The sequence below is a fragment of the Typha latifolia genome, chromosome 3, assembly GCF_019914945.1.
Source record: "Typha latifolia isolate L0001 chromosome 3, TyphaL0001v2, whole genome shotgun sequence".
NCBI lineage: Eukaryota > Viridiplantae > Streptophyta > Magnoliopsida > Poales > Typhaceae > Typha > Typha latifolia.
Genome location: NC_133088.1, coordinates 1,936,887 through 1,962,232, shown reverse-complemented (window position 1 = coordinate 1,962,232; position 25,346 = coordinate 1,936,887). Strand labels below are relative to the sequence as shown.

At 36.0% G+C, this 25,346-nt stretch overlaps 3 protein-coding genes across 5 annotated transcripts; 1 reads left to right on the top strand and 2 right to left on the bottom strand.

Annotated features, from left to right (window-relative positions):
• Positions 1-163: 163 nt before the first annotated feature.
• LOC140783922 (succinate--CoA ligase [ADP-forming] subunit alpha, mitochondrial) lies at positions 164-9,222 on the bottom strand. Its single transcript, XM_073131057.1, has 7 exons — positions 8,797-9,222; positions 7,338-7,547; positions 5,984-6,154; positions 5,780-5,903; positions 4,723-4,784; positions 3,097-3,178; positions 164-544 (listed from the first exon to the last, which is right to left on the bottom strand). Exons 1-7 carry the CDS (start codon positions 9,034-9,036, stop codon positions 405-407), a joined length of 1,029 nt encoding a protein of 342 aa, XP_072987158.1. The 5' UTR covers positions 9,037-9,222; the 3' UTR covers positions 164-404.
• A 2,178-nt stretch (positions 9,223-11,400) lies between these two features.
• LOC140784146 (serine/threonine-protein phosphatase PP2A-2 catalytic subunit-like) lies at positions 11,401-20,084 on the top strand. 3 transcript variants are annotated; one of them, XM_073131374.1, is made up of 12 exons: positions 11,408-11,743; positions 13,534-13,590; positions 15,436-15,519; positions 15,705-15,776; positions 16,475-16,546; positions 16,786-16,826; positions 17,865-17,931; positions 18,426-18,617; positions 18,696-18,785; positions 18,869-18,976; positions 19,511-19,580; positions 19,661-20,084. In XM_073131374.1, exons 1-11 carry the CDS (start codon positions 11,648-11,650, stop codon positions 19,574-19,576), a joined length of 945 nt encoding a protein of 314 aa, XP_072987475.1. In that variant the 5' UTR covers positions 11,408-11,647; the 3' UTR covers positions 19,577-19,580; positions 19,661-20,084. The 3 variants fall into 3 exon arrangements, with proteins under 3 accessions (XP_072987474.1, XP_072987475.1, XP_072987477.1); XM_073131373.1 differs by having other exon boundaries at positions 11,401-11,743; positions 19,511-20,084; XM_073131376.1 differs by having other exon boundaries at positions 11,427-11,966; positions 19,511-20,084.
• Positions 20,085-21,330: 1,246 nt separating this feature from the next.
• Positions 21,331-24,685, bottom strand: LOC140785068 (lipid phosphate phosphatase delta). The gene is made up of 8 exons (XM_073132776.1): positions 23,967-24,685; positions 23,734-23,832; positions 23,580-23,654; positions 23,324-23,454; positions 23,020-23,123; positions 22,721-22,849; positions 22,480-22,595; positions 21,331-21,891 (listed from the first exon to the last, which is right to left on the bottom strand). The coding sequence occupies exons 1-8, from the start codon at positions 24,129-24,131 to the stop codon at positions 21,481-21,483; spliced, it is 1,230 nt and encodes a 409-aa protein (XP_072988877.1). The 5' UTR covers positions 24,132-24,685; the 3' UTR covers positions 21,331-21,480.
• Between the last annotated feature and the right edge of the window lie 661 nt (positions 24,686-25,346).

The following is a 25,346-nucleotide window of genomic DNA, read 5'->3' as shown; positions in this document are numbered from 1 at the left end:
TATATTAAATCCATTATCGTAGTAAAGACAATTGCAATCATTATTTGTTACTTCACGATTAAATGAACAAGAAGCACAAAATGACATCAGACAAATGACATATTAAAATGAGTTTCTAAAATCTCTGCAAAGCTCAAACAAAGAAAAATAAATAACAAGAGAATGAAGGAACCTTCTATGAGGTACTTGAGAACGAATAGATAGTTTTGTACTATGCTTCCGAGATCATACACCGAGGCTTTTTTTTTTTATTAAAAGTTTCTAAACAAAGAAAAGGAGAAGAGGTTAACTCTTCGAACAGAACACAGGTGGAAAGGAAAACAAAAATGCCAATTGTTAGCTCAAGCAGCTGTAAATGAAAGATCACTAGATGTCTTATCAGGAGGTAGTGCTTGAAATGCTCTCTACTCTACCATTCCACGCTGCTTAAAAATTTCATGCATAGCTGAACCAATCTTGGCTGGTGATTCGACGACGGTAACCCCTGCTTCTCTTAGTGTCTTAATTTTGTCCTGGGCAGTACCCTTTCCTCCTGAGACAATTGCTGCAACAAACGGAAACACAATTAAACCAGTTTCAACTTGAGTAGACAAAGCTAACAAGGAAAATCTAACGGAGTCTGACGAGGGTCACTAGCACCAAATGACCTTAGAATACTTGCTGAAGCAAATTCTACAACCTGTCGAACTGCTAGCTACTAATTTGTTATCTCTACCTTCAGTTTTAATTTTCCGTTTAACAAAGGTTCAAAATTAAGGACTCGTAACACTTCAATATTTCAAAAACCGTACACCAAATAGAAGCCAAAATAAGTGAACAATTGACATTGTACCAGAAGTCCATGACAAATCTAATAGTTATAATATTCTAGGCAGCATGTGATTAAGTCATTTTCGAACTTGTTAACAATTCTAGTATAGGTATTATGTATAAAGTATTATTCCCACTTGGCCCCATACCTACCTATCATTCAAGTTGTAAGGGTTTTCTATTTCATTTCAAGTGGGTATTTTGTCATACTTTCTATTATTCTCATGCTCTCTCCCTCTCTCTTCTTTTCTTGTAAGTATTAGTAACAATGACCACTATAGGGAAGAGCAACAGCCAAAGGCTACTGCCACTACTCTAAGACTACTCTTGTGGTGGCAAGAACAACCATTTCCTCTAGACAAGGAACAACTTTTTTTTTTGCAAATACATATAAGTATCTTGAGGTTTCACAGCTTTTCTGTTATATGACCGCCTTATTTCTAGGCGCCTGCCTAGGCGCCTGCCTAGGCACCCGCCTAACCCCCAGGCATTAGGCGACCTCGGCTGCCTGCCTACAGTTTTCAAAAACACTGTACATGGTTTTAAAAAGTTTATGCCTTACCACCTAAGCACTTGCCTTAGTTGGAAGACATCTAGGCTCCGCTTAGCTCTCACCCAGATTGCCTTTGCATCTTGTATCATATTTTAGTATGTAGGTTGAACTTGAAAATCAAAATCTTTGTAGATCTTGGTAATTTGTGGATTCTAATGGCTTCATATGGTGCTTAACTGGAATAAGTTAGTTTACTTTGATTATGCATATTGATTTTAAATTTTCAAACAGTTTTTTTTTATTTGTTTATTTTTAATCTTCTTGAATTTGAGGCACTCGCCTAGCACCTAGGTGTTCCACGATAACTTGTCCACTCATTTATTGCCTACGGTCTATTAAAAGCTTGGCATGAGCGTATATAGGCAGGTTTATGGAGTATGAACCACTTTTTACTGTTTTAGAAACACAAGATTAACTTATGTTTAGTAAGGATTGGCTAAGAAGAAAGGAGAAGACAAAAGAGTTAGCACCGCACTACTGCCAGCGCCGCCATTATCACTCTTATGTTTCCTCAGCCATAGAGGGAAGTGAAAGAAGAAGAAGGGTTAAGAGGGAAGGGGGAAGAAAACTTTCTTTACGGATCCAAACTTTAAGTGATAATGGATCCAAACCAGTTATATTAATGGATCCTAATTTTAAGTTATAATGGATCTAAACTTAGTGATATATTAACGGATCCTAGCTTGGTGGATCTTAACTTAAGTGATAAGATCCTAACTTAAATGATAATGGATCCTAACTTAAGTGATATATTAATGGACATTCACTTATAACAATGGATTCTATCCAATATCCAATATCCAATATCCTTTTAATTTTCACATCTTCCCGTTACCCCGACATGATTTGAAGCTTCAAAAAACCTAACAATGGTGGCTGAGCCTCTCCTTCCCCATGCGATGCCAGAACTTCTCCGGCTCTTCCGTGGGATTAAGAAGCTTCTACAAAGCTTTTCTAACTCGTATGATATTTTTTTCGCTCTTTAGGAGTGTGCTGACAACCAACGATGGCCGTGCCACAGGCACGGTGGTCGGCACGGCACATGCCATAAGAAAATGAAAGAAAAAAAAAAGGGATACTCGCCTTCGCCTTCGCTCTTGCCCAAGCTCGCGTCGGGTGCCCTAACCCGATAGAAGAGGAAGAGAAATCAACAGAGAGAGATAGGGTTATCGATTAAAAATCCGCAACTTAAGTTTTTAACCGATAACTCTCTCTCTCTCTAGAGCACCCAACGCGAGCTCGGGCGATGGCGATCTACGATAGCGATTGGTGACGATGACGAGTAGCAAAACTATTAGGAGGGATGCCCTGCAGCATCCCTCATGCCACGTGCCAGTATGTCGCTGGCACACCTCGTCCCACATGCTGAAGGCATGGCAATTCTTTATCGTTTACTGCATCTATGAGTTCAAAGATTGCAAGTCCAAACAATGTATAAGTCTAACCCACTAAGAACCTTAATAAAATCTGGCAAACATATTCAAAGTCTCTTTTAAGGTCAAAATCTTGTTAAATTATGAAATAACAGCCCCTTAAGTTGACTCAGTCAGAATTTGAAAGGATCCTGAGAGAAAAAAGTTTATCAATGTGGGCTGGAAGCAAAAGATTCTAGTTCTCTTCACAACACTGGCCAAAACAAGAAACATGCTACTTTACATGCATAATGTACTTGCAGGTAAGAAATGTCACAACTTATCAATAACATAAAAAGCACATTATGAGAAAACACGCACCTCCAGCATGACCCATGCGACGACCTGGTGGCGCAGTAAGTCCAGCTATAAATGCAACAATGGGTTTTTCAGTTCCACTTTCCTGCATTGTCAAGAAGGAAATAAAACATGAAGAAAGCATAAAAGAATGAGGAAAAAAGTGTTCATCAATAGAGAGTTTTTAAACTAATAAATAAGTCTACAAACATTAGGCAGTCAAGCAGACTTGAAAGAAAATAGATTCACTTGAATTTACTCAGCGTGTAAGACTAGTGTCTTATTAACTTGCTAACTAGGAAGGGAAAAAGGAAGTAGTATCCACTATCCACATTCACATATGTTCATGTAAATTAATAAATTTCTACATATTTCGAGATTACATGTTTCCAACTCCATTGTGTTACTACTGTAGACTGATGAAAACAGCCTTCTAAATGACATACCTGACTTTTTATCGTCCATCTCTTTCCTCAAATCTATATACAAAATTCTCACGAGGATTCAAGCTCGAATTCTTTTCTTCTTTCCATTGATGCCTTACCCAAGTGCCTACTCATCTCGATAAAATTTTCTTTCTTTTCATCTACAATAACCCCTTATTCCATGAAATCTATGCCACACCCTTCTTTTTCCTCATTTCATCTATTTACTAACATCCTCCTCATATCATGATAATCTCATTAATATGTTCTAACCCCTCCATTAAGCTAGTCGAGATAATATCAAGATGCCTTCCCCAAGCCTACCTATGAACACAAAAAGTAAGGTCATTCTCAAGTTACCCTTCACTATACCCATTTAACATAGGGAGTCAAAGGAATCGATACATTAAAGGAGAAAATTCAGGGGTAATATAATTTATATGAAAATTTGAAGGATTGACAGATAAACATGCACATATGAAAAGGTAAATAAAAGTACACAAAAAGATAATAAATGAAACCCAGAAGTTGATCCAAGTGGCAAGATTTCTCAGAAATATTATGGATCTAATACTAGGTTTCAAAACATAATTTGAACTTATCATTGGTTTTCAACATAACTAAACGGGTTTAAATATGCAGTTTTGCCAGTTCCATCACTTCTTCAAAATACAGAAAACCAGAAACCAAGCCGAGTAATAAATTAAAAAAGAATGAAGGTAATTAGATACTCCATAGAAACAATTAGGCCCTCAATGAGAATATCATATTGTCTTGATACTCTTTTATGCATCATTTCGTAGATTTAAACTGAAACATTATAAATCAATATTACCAAGTAACTTTTTGCCAAAATCATGTTTGAAAATTCTGTGTTACTGCTATGCAGATCATGCCCAAGCTTTCACACAACTCTGGTAGAAAAATAAATTTAGGATGTAGGTCTGATGCGATATTGGACACAGATCCATGACAGTCTGGCAGGCAGTCAGAACTTACCAAGGCTTCAACCAATCAAAAGGTTAGCCATAAAAATCATATCTAGGCGTTTATGCAACACTAACCAAATTAGAGTCATGTATAAAAAGTAACTTGTAGAATATGAACAAGACAAGAAACAAGCAGATTCTCCATTATGGGAAGTTCTTCCATGTATGTCAGACATTGTGAATGTGAAATGCTTGCAGTGGAAAATATCATCCAACATTACTCACTAAATATTTACCTTAATTAACGCTGCAGCATCCTCCTCTGCAGTACCTCCAATCTCTCCGATAAGAACAATACCTGGAAAGCATATAGAAGCAGTTTTGGTAAATGGTAATGTAGGTAGTAATCCTCCAGACACATCAGCAGATTTAAATTATCAAACTCTGCAAAATAAGCCATTGAATGCATGCAATGACACAGATATCTTGTAAAAGAAGTATTGAAAATTCAATACATCAAAAATAAAGAGCACATCATCTCTTACTAGGCTTCTTGGGTTAACTTGTGCTCCAAAGATGAACACAACTTGCATAGATCGAAAATTATCTAGTTTCAAGTTTCAACTATGTTGAGATTTTATTTAGTGTACAGTGGAAATTTTGCAGATGCTCTCAGTTCTGCATCCTCAAATTGAAGTGACAAGGTAGCTAGGTTCATCCACCAATCAGCTTACCAGGTTTTATGATAAGCCTCTATCTATCTCTTTCTATCTAGCTCTCTTTATCTTCCTTCTCTATTGTCTCTAGCACACCCTTTCTTCGTCCAACATCACTAATTAAGCTTGACATAAGAATTTGAATTGGAATGATGCTAACGTGCATATCTAGAAATAGCCTAATCTATTTCTAGAGGCAGTAAAGAATAGTAGCAATGTCTACACAAATCTTAGTTAAAAGAAATGCATGAATAGGAATATTTGCACACACATATGACGAAGAAAGTGCAAAAAGCCTGATCAATACATTTTCTACAATACAAATCAGATCTGTGCTGCTCAAGCTTTCTCACACTGTATAGTACAGCCCAGTCAGTAAAACAATTTAAAAGATTCCTAAGCAATATGATACTTTGCTTAAAACATGCAATTTACATTCATTGTTCTAAAAGGAAGGACAAGAAAAAAAAAAGCCTCCTACTGTCCAATATTGAGCAATGGGGTATTCTGTTGACAAGCACTACAGCAGAGAACACACTAGGCAAAATCTCTATACGATGAAAAGCCTTAAAAATCAGTTCCATTAACTTTCTAAAACAAAAGGACACAGCTACTATCCCAAGAATAAAGAGGTTACCTTCAGTCTGAGGATCATCAAGGAACTTTGTTATGCAATCAACAAAATTTGTCCCGTTAAAGGGGTCTCCACCAATACCTACACAAGTTGATTGTCCTAAACCTACAGCAGTTGTTTGGAAAACCTGCCAATGAAGAACACAATAATAAATTCTTACAATGATTCTCTTGACGATAAACAAGTTATCATGGAGAAATCCCATACCGCTTCATAAGTCAAGGTACCAGATCGAGATACAATCCCTACACGCCCTGGCTTGTGGATATAACCAGGCATTATTCCGATCTTACATTCTCCAGGTTTGATAATGCCAGGACAGTTTGGTCCAATTAATCTAGTTTTCGATTGCTTGTTAAGAGCAGCCTTCACTCGAACCTAATATACACAAAGTAGATGCTTATGAGAAACAGGTTTTCTCATCGATTCATTCAGCAGTAACAAAAAAGTGGCACTTGACAAAATGAAGCTCATGTCTTCTGAATAGTGAACTTTCACAAAATTGCCATGCACTCTCACTAGTGGATAGAGCTAATTACAAGGTCATGTCACAATTTATGCCTTAAACTAGAGATGCTCTCAAGATCCAAGAATATGATAAAGAATATGTATGACATGCAGGCAAACAAGAACAGTGATGTGAGTCCTCGACACATCAGCATAGTACAACTGAAGTGTAGGTTATTTTCTTTGACCATCTAGCAGGACAAGACGGTGCATATAAATCAAGTATTTGCCGAACATGTGCCTCAAGCAAATCCACAAAAAATGTCAAAAAACAGCCTGCAGTAGCCAACATCTATCCATTCCAACACATTTATACTAGTCAGCAACTACCTAATATCACTATCGGTATGTGCATCATAAGATCATTCATAGAGATGTACCAAGATCCTAACAGAAAAATGAGATGAATCAACACATTTCTTCAGATTGATGATAAGGTTAGATCCATTTTATTATAACAAATATATATAACACTAGGAGATTATAGTAATGAAGTATTTTTCCAGTAGTTCAGTACTTTCTGTTGGAAATGAACACTGTTAATCCGTAAGTTATCATTTAGTTCAATAATAATGACATCAACTTCTTTCAGAAAGTTTTAAGCGAAAATGGATCCATAATGCTCTCAAATGGCTATATCAGACATGAATTATTTTCTGAAAGAAAGGAAGACTGAAGAACTTTAAAAGGCATGATCAGGCTAATCATGGCACGGCTGCATGGTTAATGGAGGATCTACCTGTGAAAGGATTACCAGCCAAATTGAAATATACACACTAAGTATTCAGACTGCATATTTTGGGAATTTTGCCTCCTACCAACATACTTTCCCACCCTTTTTTATTTTAGACTTCACTGTTATGAACATAACTACCCATTTCTTCCTTTAGAAACTTTATCAACATCTGCACATAAAATATTAGAAGAAAAACAAAGCATAGAACTGTTTATCAAGGAACATTCTCATTGAACCACATAGAAGAAAAACTAAAACAGCATATAAGACACTCTGCCAGAAATAACTGGAAAATGTAGCATAAAATCTGCCATTTACCATATCATGCTGAGGGATTCCTTCAGTAATGCACACAACAAGGTCTAACTCAGCTTCCATTGCCTCCATAATTGCAGCAGCAGCAAATGGTGGTGGAACATAGATAACTGATGCATTGGCCTTTGTCTCAGCCTTTGCTTCTGCTACTGAATTGAACACTGGAAGACCCAAGTGTTCAGTTCCACCTTTCTTAGGTGTCACCCCACCAACCTGTCATAAGAAGCAAGTATCTCAAAGGCAATCACACTATCATTCAAGGAAGCAGGCTAAATTGCATAAATTTCTCAGTGAAATCTACACGGTAGATCAGTAAAAGGCATGGACGGCACATAATGAGAATGCAAACCACCACCTACAGTGCCAGTGCGTACCAGTTACCACTACAGGGATATAATAATACTCTGGTCAGGTGCTAATCCTTGTTGTTTCTACATGGGATGTAATGGGTCACACAGAGATATGTACACCCTATATTGGAGAATGGCTTATCATCATTGTTGTGTTGTAGATACATCATAACTCAATCACTCGGGTCCATCTACTTGTGCAGTGTAAAAGTCTGCATGATGGATAAATAACATATCCGACATGTTTAACACTCACTCTCAGATGAAGCCTATTACATTCATCAACATCCTATAACTAAGTGCCGTAATATAAGAACCAAGTTCAAGAACTTCAGTTAGACCTTAAAATTATAGTATGGGAAAAGAAAATTCATGAAATATAATATCCTGGTATTATGCACTTAGGCTGGAAAGAGATGGAAACCCCTCAAACATCCAAGCGCTTTGAGAAGTAGACATATCTACCATAAAGACCAAAGATAGTATAGTGGAACAACTATTATTATAATCATAAGCTTAACTCCATCTAGCCATGAATAGATATATACCACCAGAGTACCAGGATTATCACCACATTACATAGGCGCGAGTCCCATTCAACTACAGCTGCAGGTGATAAATGAAAACTAAAAAAGGAATTGGATTTCTCTTAAGTATCATACTTCATAATTTCAGTTTTCTCAAACGTTCCTTCATGCGGGGATGAAATGCGTAACGTAGGTTAATCGCAACAAGGTAAAGAAGCAAACATATCTATGGTAAAGCGCGCAAGCCAATGGATGACAGCAACACCATCTCCAAGTTTAGATCAAAATGAAAAGAAGGAGATCAGCGAATCTACGTACTCAGAGAAAAAGATCAAAATAAAAATGGCCCATTTGGGTATTAAACATTGGATAATTTCAGATCAGCTTGCATTGATCAATCACACATAATTACCAAATCAACTCCCCGTGATATCACTGAATAGGCAAAGACTAATCAATCGAACAAAAACAACAGCAACCAAATCCCCAGATAACAACAACGATCGACACCAAACCCTTCGATTTAGGAAAACCCCTTCAAACAAAACGTAAGACGAAATCCCACCAGGAAAAGGAAAGACGCACCATCTTGGTGCCATACTCGATGGCCTGCTCGGTGTGGAACGTGCCGTTCTTTCCGGTGATCCCCTGGCAGATGACACGGGTGTTCTTGTCCACGAACACCGCCGCCGCCGGCGCCGCCGCGAAGCCGCGAGATTGAGAGGATAAGGGAGAAGGCAATAGAGGCGAAGATGCTCCCGGGTTACGGAGGGAGAAGAGCCTGGAAGCGACGGATCCGACCAGCTTCGAGGTCTGGCGAGACATGGCTTGGCTGCGACGATGGTTAAAGCCTCTCCCCAAAACGCCTCCTCTTGCTTGGTTTCTTTTCCTTCTCCCTTTTAGGTTTTCTTTTATTTATTTTTTTCGCTTTGCTTCCGCCAACCTTATTGGAATGCGTCACGCTTGCTTTCCCTTTCTTTTCTTTCTATTGTATTTACTCGTTAGTTTTCCATCTAGTAATTGGATAGAGGAATTGGAATTTAACTCCTCCTAATAGCGACTTAGTGTTCAATTGAGACGCCTTAAGTTTTCACCATTTATCAAAATAATATAACTTCAAACAAAGTATAATATGATAATCTTAAACAACAATTAGTGAATTCTCTTTAATCTTAATAATATTTTTAAAAAAATAGATGAAAATAAGAAACTTTTACACTACAAGGGCAATATACACTGTAAGAGCTGGAAGTTTACAATAACATTAATTCAATTACAGTGTATTGCATAAATATCTTTTGAATTTCACAATTATCTGAGCAAAATAATGTTAGGTCAATTACAAGATATTACGAAATTAAATAATGTATTTTATTTATTAAGCACGTAGTATTTTCTAATCGTGTATAAATTATAAGGTAAATAAATTAATTACAAATTTTGATTATATATAAGTGTTCAAATAAATACAATTTATCTAATAATAAAACTGCAAAATAAATCGCGGCCGTCTAATTGTAAAAATACTAGTGTTCAAGTAATTGCATTATTATATTATATTATATTTTTTAATTATATTTTTATTTAAACTCTTTGGTTGTAGATGCTTTAATGTTTGAACTCATATTATGTAAAACTACAAGTGTTACCAAGTATTATGTAATAAAATTATAAAATATAATTACTTTTTTATTTAAATTCATAGTTTTGCCGACACTTTAATAATGAGCCTTATTATTCTAGTAAAATTAGAAGGATAAAATAAAAAATGCCTGACTCATAAGAAAATTTAAAATTGACCAACTATTTTAGTAGAATTGTTGGATACAATTTTCTACTACGAGTGAGTTTATATAATTAACTCCAATCCAAACATTTATTGCGAAGAATTTTAGTTGGTAATTTAGTGACTTACTTAGTAGCTCAGATTAATTAATAATTCGACTATACGATCAGCTTAGAGCAACTCCAACCGGGCTCCAAATTTTAAATTTAGAGCCTGGTTGAGCTCCAATGGAATTCTAAAACTAACTCCAAATTTAGAGCTAGGAATAGTGGGGCTCCAAATTTAGAGCAAGGAGTAGTGCGGCTCCAAATTTGGAGCCCCGCCATAAAAATGGAGCCCGACTTCGTTTGTCATTTCAACATTTTAAAAATACCAAAATTATATAATAATTATTATATTCAATAATTTTAATTCTAGTTATATTTTTAATTAAATAATTTAGTTAGTTAAACTGAGTATATAATTAGTTTTACTAATAAAATTTTAACAAAAATAATACCATTGAAAAGGTCTCATCGAGACTTTTAAAAGGAGTCTAATATTAAATTATTTTTTAGGTAATTTAAATTTAAATGTTATTATTATTTACAAATACGAGTCTAATAAATTATGTGTCCTAAAATATAATTACTCAAAATTATTACTAATGTAAATATAAAAAATTAAAATACGGAACTAAAACTAGTGACTACGAAATCGAAACCGATGGCTACGGAGATGATTTACCAGAATATTAAATATCTATTGCTTTTATTATGTTTGGTTAATTTCTGCTTATTTTATGTAATGTAATTTTGATATTTTTAGTTAATGACATGTAATGCTTATTTCGATGTTTATTTCGTGTAATGTAATTTCGATGCGTTTAATTAAAAAATTAGTAATTTAAAATTACTTCTGAAACTATTGAATGTTAGCTTTATTTTAAAAATCTCGATGAGAGTTTTCTAACAATATATTTTTTATTAAAAAATAATAACACTAAGATGACATATTAAGTAGTTTAAAATAGCTAAGATAGTAATATATATTATATTATTATTTTAATATATACAGAGCTCGGTGTGTTGGAGTGCACCGGGCTCTTGCTCCATTTTTTGGACTCGAAATATAAAGTCAGCGTTGGAAATGCTTTTAGAGAAACAATTCGTCAGTGTGACCATTTGGAGTATTATTATGATAAAATTGAACGAGCAATAGTTCAACGATGCACACAGTTTAAAACTTAGACTATACATTTTGGTATATTCGCTAAAATTTAGCGAACCCAACGCGCACCAGAAAATATGTCTAGAAAAATACGCAACTCTATGCAAATCATTCTTTTTTTCCCATCTGTATTGATGACACGTGGCCTGAGTCTGTGGAACGCTGTTGGGAACCATCCAGCCCGAGTTCTGCTCATTCGCCGTGGATCCTCATTTTTTTCATTTTATCCGATAAAATCAAATCTCTCTCGCACAAGATACAAAGACGCCACGGAAGCCGAGCCCGAGGGTTTCCCTCTCTCCCTCTTTCCCTCTTCGTTCCATCGATCTCTGCTCCTCCTATTTCGCCATTCATCGCCTTCGGAGTAGTGGAGAGAGAGGGGCGAAGGGAGTCAAATTATAGGGTTAGGGTTTTGGGGCATCTCGCGGGCTGGATAAGAAGATGAGCAGTGTGGATCCGGCGGCCGCCAGCTCCCATGGCAACCTCGACGAGCAGATCGAGCAGCTCATGCAGTGCAAGCCGCTCTCCGAGCAAGAGGTTCCCTCTCTTTTTTTAACACCTTTTGTTTCTCTACGTTTGATCTCTGTTCGATTTGGCTACTACGCTTGTGTTGGTTCCAAGTGTCTTCCTTTTTTTTGTCGGTCCGGGGGCTTAAATCGTGGTCTGCTTTGATGGATCGGGAATGGTATAAACGGAAAGTGGGGTTAAAATGGTTTCTTTCGAGCGATCCGGTCGAAATTGTGGTTCCTGCAGTGGAATGGTAAGGTTTTTGAGGCTGTCATATGGTTGAGCTATGGATATGCTGGATCTCTCATATGGGAGTGTTGCTTTGACTTGGATAGAATGGGTACAGTTATTATACTTATTCATGGAGGATTTGGGACAGATCTGAGGTCGCGAGATTCTTTTTGAGGATCGTGGCCACATTGCTAAGGTTGTCTGTTCCACCAACAGAGATAAGGCTAAGATTCATTATGTCATCTATGTCTTGTATTCGGAACTTTAAGTAGTGGCAAAAACTGAGTCTGTATAAGTCATTTATACATAATTGTAGCTCAACATTCATAAGTACCTTTTTACGTCCTAAAGAAAGATAAAGTCAGCTAGCTTATAATGAGACTAATTTAAACAATATTAAGAGGAGATTAGCCTATTATTAAGACCATTAACCTCCCTTCTTATATAGAAATGGGCAGCCATGCAAACCTCTCCCATGTGGCACTTCTTGTCATCATTCCCTCTTTCCATGTTAGTCTAGCATACTGTCAAATCTTCCCATTTGAACCCATGTATGTATGTCAAGACTGGTCCCTCTATATATCGTCAGTTTATTGTATGGTTGGACAATATCAATGATTACTAAGGTACAAAATGTTCAGTTTATTGTATGGTTGGACAATATCAATGATTACTAAGGTACAAAATGTTCATGCATTTTTATTTCAAAACATTTGATTTCTTGGTCGAAAGGAGTCGAAGTTAGGTAATCCAATCCAATTATATCCCTCCTAGCAAACTAGCCCATTGAAGTGTTTTATCTTCCAACTCTTACGTCTTCCATCATCTAGGAAGAAATGCACTTCCTTGAAAACAGGAAGAGGAACCCTCCATTTTGCAGGATGCCATAATAACCCTTGTTTTAAGTAAAAATGGCAAGGTGCCTATTGTGGTTTGAATAGATGCCAGAAACATGCCCAAGGTTTTAGACACCTAATTTAATATACCTGTCATTTTTTATGTTCTATACTAGTAGGGAGTACATATACATGGATGAGACATGAACTTTGATTTCAATTCAATGTTTTAATTAGTCCAAAAAATTTAATACAACTAGTCAATAACTCAATATCCTTGTGACTTATTGTTACTGGCTATAGACCTTTGTTAAGCCAAAAAGACAGTCCTCCAGGCCTTGTTGTATTTGCTGATACTCCTCTGCGTCTCTGCTGACCACTGCAACTAGCAATTTTCAGGCTGGCGGCTGATGCATTACCTCATCCTTTTGGATTAAGGAAAGTAGGGGGGAAGGGAAATGGGTGGATGCAGGAGAACATTACTTCTAGAAGAAACCATTGTTTAGAAAAATCTAAAAATGCACTGTATACTTTAAACTGATTATTCGATTCTTAGCCTTTACTTTGAACAATTTCTCGACAAGAACATTTTTCCCTGTGGAGCTGTGTCATGTCATTGTCATGGATCATCTGGACCAGTTTTGGTACTGCTAGTTAATAGATCCAACATTCAGAATCATCAAAATCAAGTTTCATCTATTCATATTTATATGTAGCTTGATAGGTTTCAACTTCTAATACATCTTCATGCAGGTTAGAATGTTGTGTGAGAAAGCAAAAGAGATATTGATGGAAGAAAGCAATGTACAGGTGAGGCCTTCTTGTTTCTTTAATCTACTATTTACTTAATACACTTCTGTTCCAGCCTTTCTTGATTGTCTGTGTTTGCTTGGAAAAGAATCTGAACCAATGTTGCTAGTTGGATCATGTTTTCCACCAGTACTTTTTTCAACTCTGATGAGTAGAGTTTGCTTTTAAACACAAGCACAGCAACAGAAGTAAGTACATTAGCAAGACATATGTATGAATGATGTTTTTCTTTTGGTTAATCAAAATTCTTAAATGTTAATTAGTTTCATAATGTTGTTGTGTAGCGAGGTTCATGAGCTTGACTCATTTAGAGCTCAGCTCGAGCTCCAAATGAACCGAGCCGAGCTGAGTTTTCTAGCTCGAAATACTAATTGAGTTGAGCGAGCTAGACTCGGCTCGCTTGAGCGTGACTTGATATATATATATATATATATTTTTTTTTTTAAATATATTATAATATATATTGTCTGTTTAAAATTTTATAATAATATGTTTATAGCACAGCTGGTAATGCACTTTAATCTCAAATAGGATAATATGGGCTCGAATCTTAGATTTCACATCTAAAAGATTAATTTTTTAAATTGGTTGGATGTCCTGCATTAGGAAATGAAGAGTCAGAAATTATCTTTATACGTACCCAACCCTCAAAAAGGTATATTATTATAGCTAAGAATTAAATAGACAGTAAAAAATTTTAAAAACTGAGCCAGCTTAGTAATTCATAGAGTCAAGCCGAGCTAAATTTTATTCATTTTCAAGCCGAGCTGAGAGTCATTTACACCCCTAGCTTTTATGTCCATTCTAAGTGTTTTGGAAACTTTAAAATTCTTTAGATTTCTTCTTGATATTATTGTTATCTTATACTTTTTGTCATTTTTTTCAAACTCGACCTTTCGATATGACCTCTTGTATATTATTTTTGCTATATGATCCTTTGGATAAACTGATATATTTCTTCTTGCCCAATGCTTATACATTGCTTGTCACAATAATAAGAATAAATTTCATCCAAAATAAGTAGTTGAACTAGGTGTTGATTTACGAGCGCCTACTTTTTTATGACTTTAGAGTGACATACATTGATAGAAATTATTGAACATAATGAACCAATATTAACTTTTAATTGATGCAGTTGAAACAGCATGAGAGGAGGAATATAGTGGCCAAGCACCTTAATCTACAAAGGAAGTCAAACTGATTTATTATGTTGCCCCAGGCAGCTATGAGTGGAGTTATTAAGATTTAAGAGAGCTTATTTATAAAATTATCTTAGCATATTGAAGTATAATGCATTAGAATCTGTTAGAGTTTGTGGTCTTTAGATTAGAAGCAATAAAGCTTCCTATATTCTTCAGTCTCTTCTCTTCTTGAATTATAAATACCTAGCTGTCTCAGTAGTCTCACTCAGATGTTATGACATATGTCAAATTATCACATGCATGGAGAATGATTGCGATGATTATATCAGGGGTAAACATTTGACATTTAAATAGTACTAACATATTAATGCCAAAACATAACCATGGGCTGAAATATCACTATTGGCTGTTCTCTGAGATGTTTTTTTAATTGAACTGCATGGTAGGCATACTAAATGAGAATTTTGCATGTTCAGCATGAAATTATGGAGGTAGAGGATATGATATTCAAGTTGCATCACTCCCTCTTTTTCAGCTTTAAAGTTAAAGGTGAATTGGTACCTTTTTTTCTTCTAATCGGCATAATCTTGTTTCTTGTCTCTGGGTTTACCAAAATCCTTGATTTCGCCTTTCTTAGGTACTGAGGTAGCAATATTTCTTCTTCTTTTAGGAAACTAAGCTATTGTGCTCATCTTTCTTGCAGCCTGTGAAAAGCCCTGTGACAATATGTGGTGATATTCATGGTCAGTTTCATGATCTAGCAGAATTATTTAGAATTGGTGGGAAGGTACTCTTTTTCATACTCATTCACTGGATCGCTTAAATGAATGTAGTGTAAATGAGTTATCTTGACTTAAACTTTCTATAAAAAGCTATGATCTTCTGACTTGTTATTATTCCTTTGATTCCAAACAGAAAAATGCCCTTATGTACTATAGTTTTGATAGTTCATTGCCTTTCTCTTATTTTCAGTGTCCAGATACAAACTACCTATTCATGGGAGATTATGTGGATCGTGGGTATTATTCTGTTGAAACTGTCACGGTAAGAAAAAAGTTGCTGAAGACTGTCATATACTGTTGTTAACTATAAGTCTGGAATATGCTATTAGATGTTAATCTAATGAATCTAAGATTCTAAGTTGAGAATATCTACTGCATTTTACATTGTTCATGTATTGTCCTATACCTTTGCTTGAAGTTGGACCTTATCCATTGCTATTCTTACTAGATGAGTTTTGCTGTTAATAGTTGAGAAATTTAAGGTTTCAATTTTAATCCACTAGAGTCAATTAGTTATTTATATGCTTTATCATTTTAGACAACAAAAATGGCATCCTTATGCCACCAGTTTTGGGAGGGCAAGATAGATGCAGCCTGATGCCTATTGCTAAAGATGTTTTTCCCATGACTCAAACAAGTGTGACCAGCGACAGCTAAACATGCCTTGAGATTTCACTGTTACACAGCTCAATTTCAATACAGAGGGCAGCACTATTATTATGAGATTGAGATTACATGGCTCTTAGATTTATGGGGTCATGTTTACTAGACTTATTAAAGCAGTGGATTCGATAATATTCCTGAGAAAAGCAGTCTGGAAATCATTGGAACTACTAGTTACTTTTCTTAAAGCAGATTGCAACATTATTGTTTAGTGGGACTACTAGTTACTTTTCTTATATTATCAACTCTCAGTCACTTAATATCGTCTGTAATTATACTTATTGACTGATTCAACAGCTTCTGGTGGCCTTGAAGGTTCGCTATCCTCAGCGAATTACAATTCTGAGAGGAAACCATGAGAGTCGTCAGGTATACAGCCTGAGTTTGTGTTTTCAATTGCTAAACTCTAGGTTACATTTCTCCGTGCTGTATATTTTAACCACAAAGAGGGTTAGGGCAATGAAATTATCATGTTTCCCTTTCATATGTGTGTGTGCGCGAATAAAATATTATAATTCCTATTATATTTGTTTCTCACTTTTCTATTATTCAATATGCACTGTACAAGTAGCTTCTGAGCTGAACAATGGTTTTAAATCAAATTGCAGATTACTCAGGTTTATGGATTCTATGATGAATGCTTAAGAAAGTGAGTTCCTTGTTCATATTTTGCAATATATCTTCCTGTGCTTCTCGTCTGATAAGTTATTCTCTGGTTGTTAATATTGGGATAGATGGAGATGATTTTCTTGGGTAATGATATGATGGTTCTTTTGCTGATTCTTCATGCTACTCTGGGTAGTTAAAAAATTAAGTATCTATGTCATATTATTCATGCGTACTAGCAGAGTAACAGAGTCAAAGGGGTACCATATTGGAAATCTCTCTGGATAAACCTGGCTAGCTTATCCAACTGTTTGTAACCTGACTTTCTTTGCCAATTTAAGATCATTTCATATTTCACAGCAGATTAGCTGGTCTATTGGCCTGCCGTTATTGTCGGAATGGTTTTTTATTATCCTTTTCTTCATGAAATATAAATATGTTGAAATTGTTTAGATTGACCATGACTTGCTCCATTCAGCACTGCAACTGTAGACATAGGTGTAGCTTAAGCGCATTGGATATCTACAAACTGCTTAAAGCAAATCATATAAACAATTATCTAGTCTATAATTATGATCCACAAATGCTGATAGTCAGAGAAGATTATGAATGGTAACCTACGGCACAGTAAGTGCTAGTTCGCACTTATTAGCTGCTGGTCAGCTCACTTCCCTGATAACCCGCAAGACAATGCGACATGATTGGATATCAATTTTTGGTTGTTTTATGTCTTAATTCAATACTTGAACGGTAATTCATTGAGCAAGCTGAAGTACTAATTATGCATGATTGGATGTAAATTTGTGGTTGTTTGGTATTTTAATAACAATACTAATTGTTGATGCTACAATCTAAAGTAATTCATAGTTTGTGCATGCTGGGCGGGGTACTCTCTTAAGAGATTATTATATCGGCAAATCGTTCTTGATTTGCATTCCACACATACTTTCACCAATACCAAATTCGATGTACCACATATCTGTTAACAAGATGGCACGCATGTAAGGGGCATGCTTTGCATTGTAAACTTGCTTACCAATGTTTAAATTTGCTAACAGTTCTTTTCATTGTTTGTTGGCAGATATGGTAATGCAAATGTATGGAAGACCTTTACAGATCTTTTTGATTATTTCCCTTTGACGGCATTGGTTTGTACCTTGAACATTTTCTATTATGTGTTTGATACTTTATACTTTATTTAATTCTCTTCTTAAATTCTATGTTTGAATCCTCTAGTGATTGGAGTAATAATGTAATATTTATGTTTCGAAGTTGAATATACAAATTTCTGGTACAACAGAATAATTTCCCTGTCGATGGTCAGTATCCCAGCAACCATTCTGCATTAGTTGGGTTAGAAACTTAGAATGCATGTTATATATCTGCGATTAGGAATATACTTGCTAATAATGCATGTCATCTCCACATAATCCTTCCTCACAGTTAGTATAAGCTACACTGTTAAAAAATAGTCTAGAAAAGCTTATTTTGTGAACTTTTTCCTTGTTTGACTCTAGATAATGTTAGTGAAATTGTTTCAAAATGTTTTCGTAGTTTAAATATTTTCAAATTAAGCATTTCTGGATCGGCCTGACCTTTCTATCATGGAATTCTTAACTTGTGTTCCTGATTTGCTTTTCAGGTTGAATCAGAAATATTTTGCCTTCATGGTGGGTTATCACCATCTATCGAGACCCTTGATAGCATTCGCAGCTTTGATCGCGTCCAAGAAGTTCCTCATGAGGGGCCTATGTGTGATCTTCTTTGGTCTGATCCAGATGATCGATGTGGCTGGGGTATTTCTCCCCGTGGTGCTGGATATACCTTTGGACAAGTATTGTATATGATTCTTTACTTTCTTTTTTTCCCATTTTATTTTTTTCGTATTCTCTTCATTCAAATACAATTTCAGGATATATCGGAGCAATTCAACCATACCAATAACCTTAAGCTGATCGCGAGAGCTCATCAGTTAGTCATGGAAGGATATAATTGGGGACATGTAACTACTGAGCTTACCCTTTATTGTTGAATGTGCATTAACCATCAAGCAGTTCACCTTTTATTAAGGTTTTTATGGTACAGGAGCAAAAGGTGGTGACCATATTTAGTGCACCTAACTATTGCTACCGATGTGGGAATATGGCTTCCATCTTAGAAGTAGACGACTGCAGGGGTCATACTTTTATCCAGGTGACAGTCCCTCCTTTTGTATTTGCCACTCTTATAACAGATGATGTTAATTATTTCTGAACTCATTACTAAGACAGATTTGTTAAGATCATTTGACAGATTGTTCCTATACTACCTGGAAAAATATCTCCTTTTCATGTAACAAGAGAATCATCTTTTCAGTTTGGACATAATTAGAGAAGCTCTCAAAATTAAGCTTCTCTCTAGAATGTTTGGTTACCATGAGTTAACAATTCAGGTCAGATGGGTCTTATTGCTTCAATGAATATTATAAATTATTTTTTTGGTTTTGGACAATGCCCTAGAGGCCTGAATACCTTCACCATTATTGGTAATAAACTGATAGTATGAAATCCAGAGAACAGAGATGTGAGTTGTTAGTTCTTCGACCATATATGAGTATAACTTTATCGATGATGGCTTGTCTCAGCAAGTATTATCCAGACTTTTCTTACAACCTGGTTTTGTGGCTTTGTGAGTATTAGTGAGGTGATATTTTGATGGCCTTTGATGTTGTTTCTCTTATACCTGCAGTTTGAGCCTGCGCCAAGGAGAGGCGAACCTGATGTAACCCGCAGAACACCTGATTATTTCCTATGAAAGAGTTGAGGAGGCAAATTGCTTTTTTTCCACTGCAAGTGCTTAGTTGATGAATGTGGTTATAATTGCAGATATTTCCTCCAGATTATACATCCAATTCACGTTCTTACTACAACCTGGTGTGCTTGATGGTTAGCCAAACACATGATTTGGCTGAAGGAGTATCTATCTACTTTATAGTTGCAAACCTGTGAACGATTTCCATTGGGGTCGAGGCAGATGATCCAGTAAATTCAGCATCAGCAGCAGCTTGCATTATTTCCAAGGACAGTTGCATTCCCTTGTTTTGTATCCTTTATAACTCTTTTTTCGTCCTGTAGAGAGGATTTTAACAATCTGGGGTTCTTATGCTTAATTATTAGGTTCAAGTGATCTCCAAAGGAACTGTGTATTTTCCTACTGGGTTATTCTCTTTTTGAACATCGTCTTTTTATATTTTTTCTTCCCCTAACAATAGTCGCTTATAATAGTTAAGTAACACGATCTGTCGAAATTTTTGTTTCTTTTACTTGTTCTGTGCCTGTTTAAGAGACGAATACTCTTTGCATCACTTTTTTCCTTAGATATAAGAGATATCAAAACTTTTGTCCTCTACGTACACAAAATAATGACTCCTTTTGTCCTCTACGTACACAAATTATCATTCGTTCGTATGGGATGGATAAGATATCAAAATACTTCGACAGCCAGAAATCATGGATGTCATTATGTTTGTGGGTGTAAATGAATCGAGCCTCAGCAAGCCGGAGGATCTGCATTTTGAGCCTAGAATTTTGTTCAGGCTCGGCTAAATTATATTCGAGCTGAGCTTAATTCGAGCTTCCCACGGCTGGAGAAGCCACCCAACTTCTTTATTACTTCGGTTGGCAGTTGTTAACTCTCAAGGGATATATTAGATGAGACAATAATCTTTCTCTGGACTACCTTCCTTCCACTATATCCATCATCCAGCTACCCGACTTTAGTAAGGCAGTTGGATGTCCAAGATCCAGCTACCCGACTTTAGTAAGGCAGCTGGATGTCCAAGATCCAGCTACCAGACTTTAGTAAGGCATTTGGATATTCAAGATTAGCTGGGCCAATGTAGTTGTCGGTTCTTCCCACCTAGATAGTGTCTATATCTAGTTTTTACTCATGTACAGAACAATAGCAAGGAAATGTAAAATCGAGTTTTTTATTTAAAAAAAAAAAATTACCTCAACGTACTTATGTCTAAGATCATCTTACCCCTCTACAACTTTTCTTTTTTTTTAATTAATCTCTGTACTTTCGAATAAATATAACAGAATATTTTAGTAATTCAGATAGAGCTATATTAAGTTGATGGACGATCGAACAGTCTCACTTTAGTTAGAAGTACATAAACTAATTTAATACAAATAATTATATAAATAATTTTAGATATAAGCATATGGAGATAAAATATATTTAACAAAGACTGCAAATTTGGTGTAATTACATTTTCTTCTTTCCTGTCTGACAATATAAATAAAATAAAAAACAGAACTCCGTGATGTTATCTACATTGGATATATAATCTAATATCTCAGAGAATCACTACTTATTAAATAGCCTCGAACCAATATGTATTTCCCTATTAGATATCACAGCTAGTCAACAGAGATCGAGATTGCAATCACCTGATAAGTTACATTTCACAATGTATAAAGAAAGTCCGCATCCAAAAAGGCACAAGATTCTTGGGGACTTCGATAAACAAGCAAGAAACAGTAATTCCCTGCAAGATGCAGTAGTGATTTCAAGGAACATTTCTAACATTGAAGAGATAATATCCGATACAAAATTGGCGCCAATTTGGTATACAATCATATGAGGAATGCGTAAACTTTAAATGGGATTACACTATAGAGGTGGACATCCCTGATTAATCAAGCTTGTAGCTATCACAAATTTAAATGGGAGAAAAGTGTCGGAACGAAGTCGACAACTGACCATGCGAGGCCAGCATATTGCAAAAACCTTATTCCAGTGTCGACATCACATGCCTGCTGAGGAGAAAATATCAGCACTTTCTGAAGATACCCTGCCTGCTTACCCTCAGACTTATTCTTGCTGCTGTCAGATGCCTTGAGTGCTGGGACATAGCATGAAGATACTATCGGGATGCCCAGTGTGTTGCCCATCACTGGGAGTAACCATTTTGCAATAGCCTTGCTGCAGAACTTCACAGCTAATATTGTCGGGATGCCAACCAGTACCCTTCCAACAAAAACTGGAAGAGTTAGCTGGGAACTGAAAATGTGTGGAACATCCTCATGGTGGAAAAGAAGGTATGTTTGTTGAACACCACTAACCTGGAAGATTAATAGAGTTTTTAAAATTGTCTTCATCTACCACCAACCACAGTACAAATAGAATGTCAAAATTAAAAAAAAAAAATGGGAATGGTGCATTTAGGCTATTAAGTACATAGTTTTTCCCAATATAAATTATGTTTCATAAACTTGAAAATTCTTTGTGGTAACCTAACAGAAGTGCATTTAAACTAGTTAACAGTAATTTTAGTTGACCTATTCAATAAGGCACAAGGTGTCCTCCCTTAAACAACGCTGCTACGAAAAAGGAAGAACTAAATGAGTAGTGAGTTCCTTTGGCTATGCCTGGCCCCTTGTTTTAATTGACTAAATTGTCATTTATTACATTTTCCTCTTGCCTCTCTCCCAACGGTTCATAGAGCAATACTTGTCATTCATGTCAGTAAACTAGAAACTACTCAAGTTTCATCATGATGTCATAATAAATTCAACAAGCAAGGAATCGTGAGTTTCATGATAATGTAATAATAAGTTCCTCTTTTGTTAGAAATAAAGCATTTCCTTTTCCATTATAGTAGGTAAATTACTTCTACAATGATAATTAAAGGAAAAGAACATTGAGCTTACTATTCCAAATGCGACGCCAGTAAATGCCGCGTGGTACTCAAAGCTTGGGGTTGAAAATTCTGGTGTAGGATATGCAAAACATAATAGGAACGAAAGAGATGCCCAGAAGGATGTAACTGCAAAATGGAAAAAACAGAGTAACCACAATCTGAGAGAGAAGGCGGCCTTCCCACCATAGAGAAGGCATTTATGTTCAACATTCAACAAGGGCAGTATAATGGAAGTCTTTTGTTCAACATACCATTCTGTCCAGAGATGATAAAGTTATCAATATAACCATCCACAGCCAGCCAAAAAGCAAGAATAGCAAGCCCAAAGCCAATTCCAGCGACGACATCAATCAGGCTATGCATGCCTAGGTATACCCTTCCTGTTGGAGGAAAAAAAATCATCATATGCACAAGCAAAAGAATTAACATAATAACCCAGAACCAAAACTAGATTCTTTTTGTTCTCTGGAAAGACATTTGAGATTTTAAATCCTCATCAAGTGTAGTCTATTGCCACCACACTCATATATGAAAGAAAGCAGCAACTCACCTATGCCAATCAGCATTACAAGCAAGAAAACTATAGCAAATCCAGCAGCAATGTTAAGGGCATTAGGTTGAGGTCCATATGTCAGAACATAATGCAACAAGTATCTGCAAATTCCATAACCAGCAGAACCAACATCAGCCAAGCAGCAGATATATCAAAATTTTCATCATAATGTGCATCAACCCATGACTTCCAGTCATACTTGTCTCCTGGCAAATCTTTCTATTCATGAATCTCTTCAACATTATTGTAGAAAAGGGACAAGCTTCCGTGGCAAATGCAAAGAATAGTATGAAGAAGATACCCTGAAAAGCAAACAGTGTTGAGAGCATGTGAAGAAGGCAATCCAAACTCCATGGCATTTTCCTTCTCATCTTTAGTAGCAGTCACTCTTCTCACAGGAGGACAACTGGGCCTGGGAGCTGATACCACATCCTATATCAATCACAAGCAATAATCCGATATATTACCAAACTCAAAGTCTCAAAGTAGGAAATGCATCAACATTTTTCTTTTGAAATGAAAAGCAAAAAAGATTGCAAGAAGTCCACAGCATTTACCTTTATAGAATTCCCTATGTAAACACAGAAGGCCATCAACAAAGTCATCTGTCTGGCTAATTTGCTGTGGCCACTCTATAAATTTCCAATAACAAATATCCGTGATTAATTTTCCCCTAAAATAACAAAAAAGACAGATGAAATAGAGTCATACCCAGAACAGCAAAGGAAGGAATCCTGTGTAGAAGGGCACAGAGACGATACAAGACAGCACAGAGAACATGTTGTCTAAGGACGTACGCTGCCATCTCTTCTGCAACAAATAAATGGGAGAAAAAGAAGAGAGAATAAAAAACCATTCAACATACCAAAGCTTTTTCATAAGCCAATATATGGGATTAAAGTCAGGGTAACAAAAAAAAAGAGGAAAAGTTTGATGCAACTCACCTGGAATCGGAGGATCAAAGGAGCATCAACAAGCACACGGCGGGTAACCCATGGCTGCAGCAGGGCTCTCACCCTCCTGGTCAGATCAAAGAAGGACGAAGCTACAACCCAACTCAGAACCGAAGTAAGAGCTAGTACTTGCCATGAAGAGATCCCACCTTCCATGCCCTCTTCGATGAAATCTACACCAATTTCACGAAAAGCTCCCTCCTTTTCACCAGAAATTCAAAGATGCAGCCGAAATCCCTTCTGGGTTTTCTGGGCTTACCACGTATGCCCTTAAAGAAAACTCTACGAAATAATTTTCCTTCTCAAAAATCGAAACAGAAGCAGCCGAAATCTCTCCTGGGTCGCGGGTTCTTGTCCGATTCCGAAGCTTCCTTTGAAGAAGAAATCTATACAAGAGGACACGAATCTCTCGCCTCTGTCAACGTGTGGAATTTGGGTCTTCCCATTAGAGTTTCTAGAACTCCCGAACCCAAACGTTGTCTTCTTCTCTCTTTCCCCAGGGAGCGATGGGGATATATTGCCGTGGGGTTTTGGTTGAATCCGAAGGGAGTGCACAAGTTATAACAGCGACGATGGAAAATCGAGGGGCCAAGAACAGAGTTGGGAGAAATCGACTTTGAACGGAGACCGGCTCCTCCTATCGCTTTCCGACGTTAGTTCCCGTCGCTTCCTTTTGTATTTTTGCGTGTTTATTTACATTTAAAACCCTCGTTTGTCTTCTTTTTTTTTTTTTCTTTAAATACTGGACGCTTGTTCTAATTAAGAAAAGTTTTAATTTGGCATTTGCACGTAAAACCTCGTTTATGTGGTAAATAAGGTTAATTCTAAAATTATTATAATATAAAGTAAAAAATAATAATTATCGTGAATACCTATTAATATAATATAAAGTAAGTTAATGGGACAGCTATCAAGTAAATTAGTAATTAAGTTAGTACGTAAGTAGAAAATATAATTTTAATAAATAATATTTAGATTCTAGAATTATATTATTATAATATTTAGTTATTTACTTAAAATAAAAAAGTTATTTATTTTTTATTTCTAAAATAAATGGGGGGCTTATAAGTCTCCTTGTAATTAGTATAGGTTTTATCCACTCTTAAGTACTACTTGATCATTGAAATCGAAAAAATACCTCTATTATTTATTTGTATATATAATATTAAATTTAGAAGAGTGACCTATTTTTTGGTTGGACGTATAGATGACCAGGTTGCGTACTGCAAATTAGTCTTTCTAAAAGATTAAAGAAAGAAGAATGAAAAAAAATAAAAAAAATGAGAAGTTACCATGAAAGTGGAACTAGTTAAAGATACCAATCAACTCAAGCAAACAAAAAAGAATGGTGATGGCGAAGGCAATGGTGAT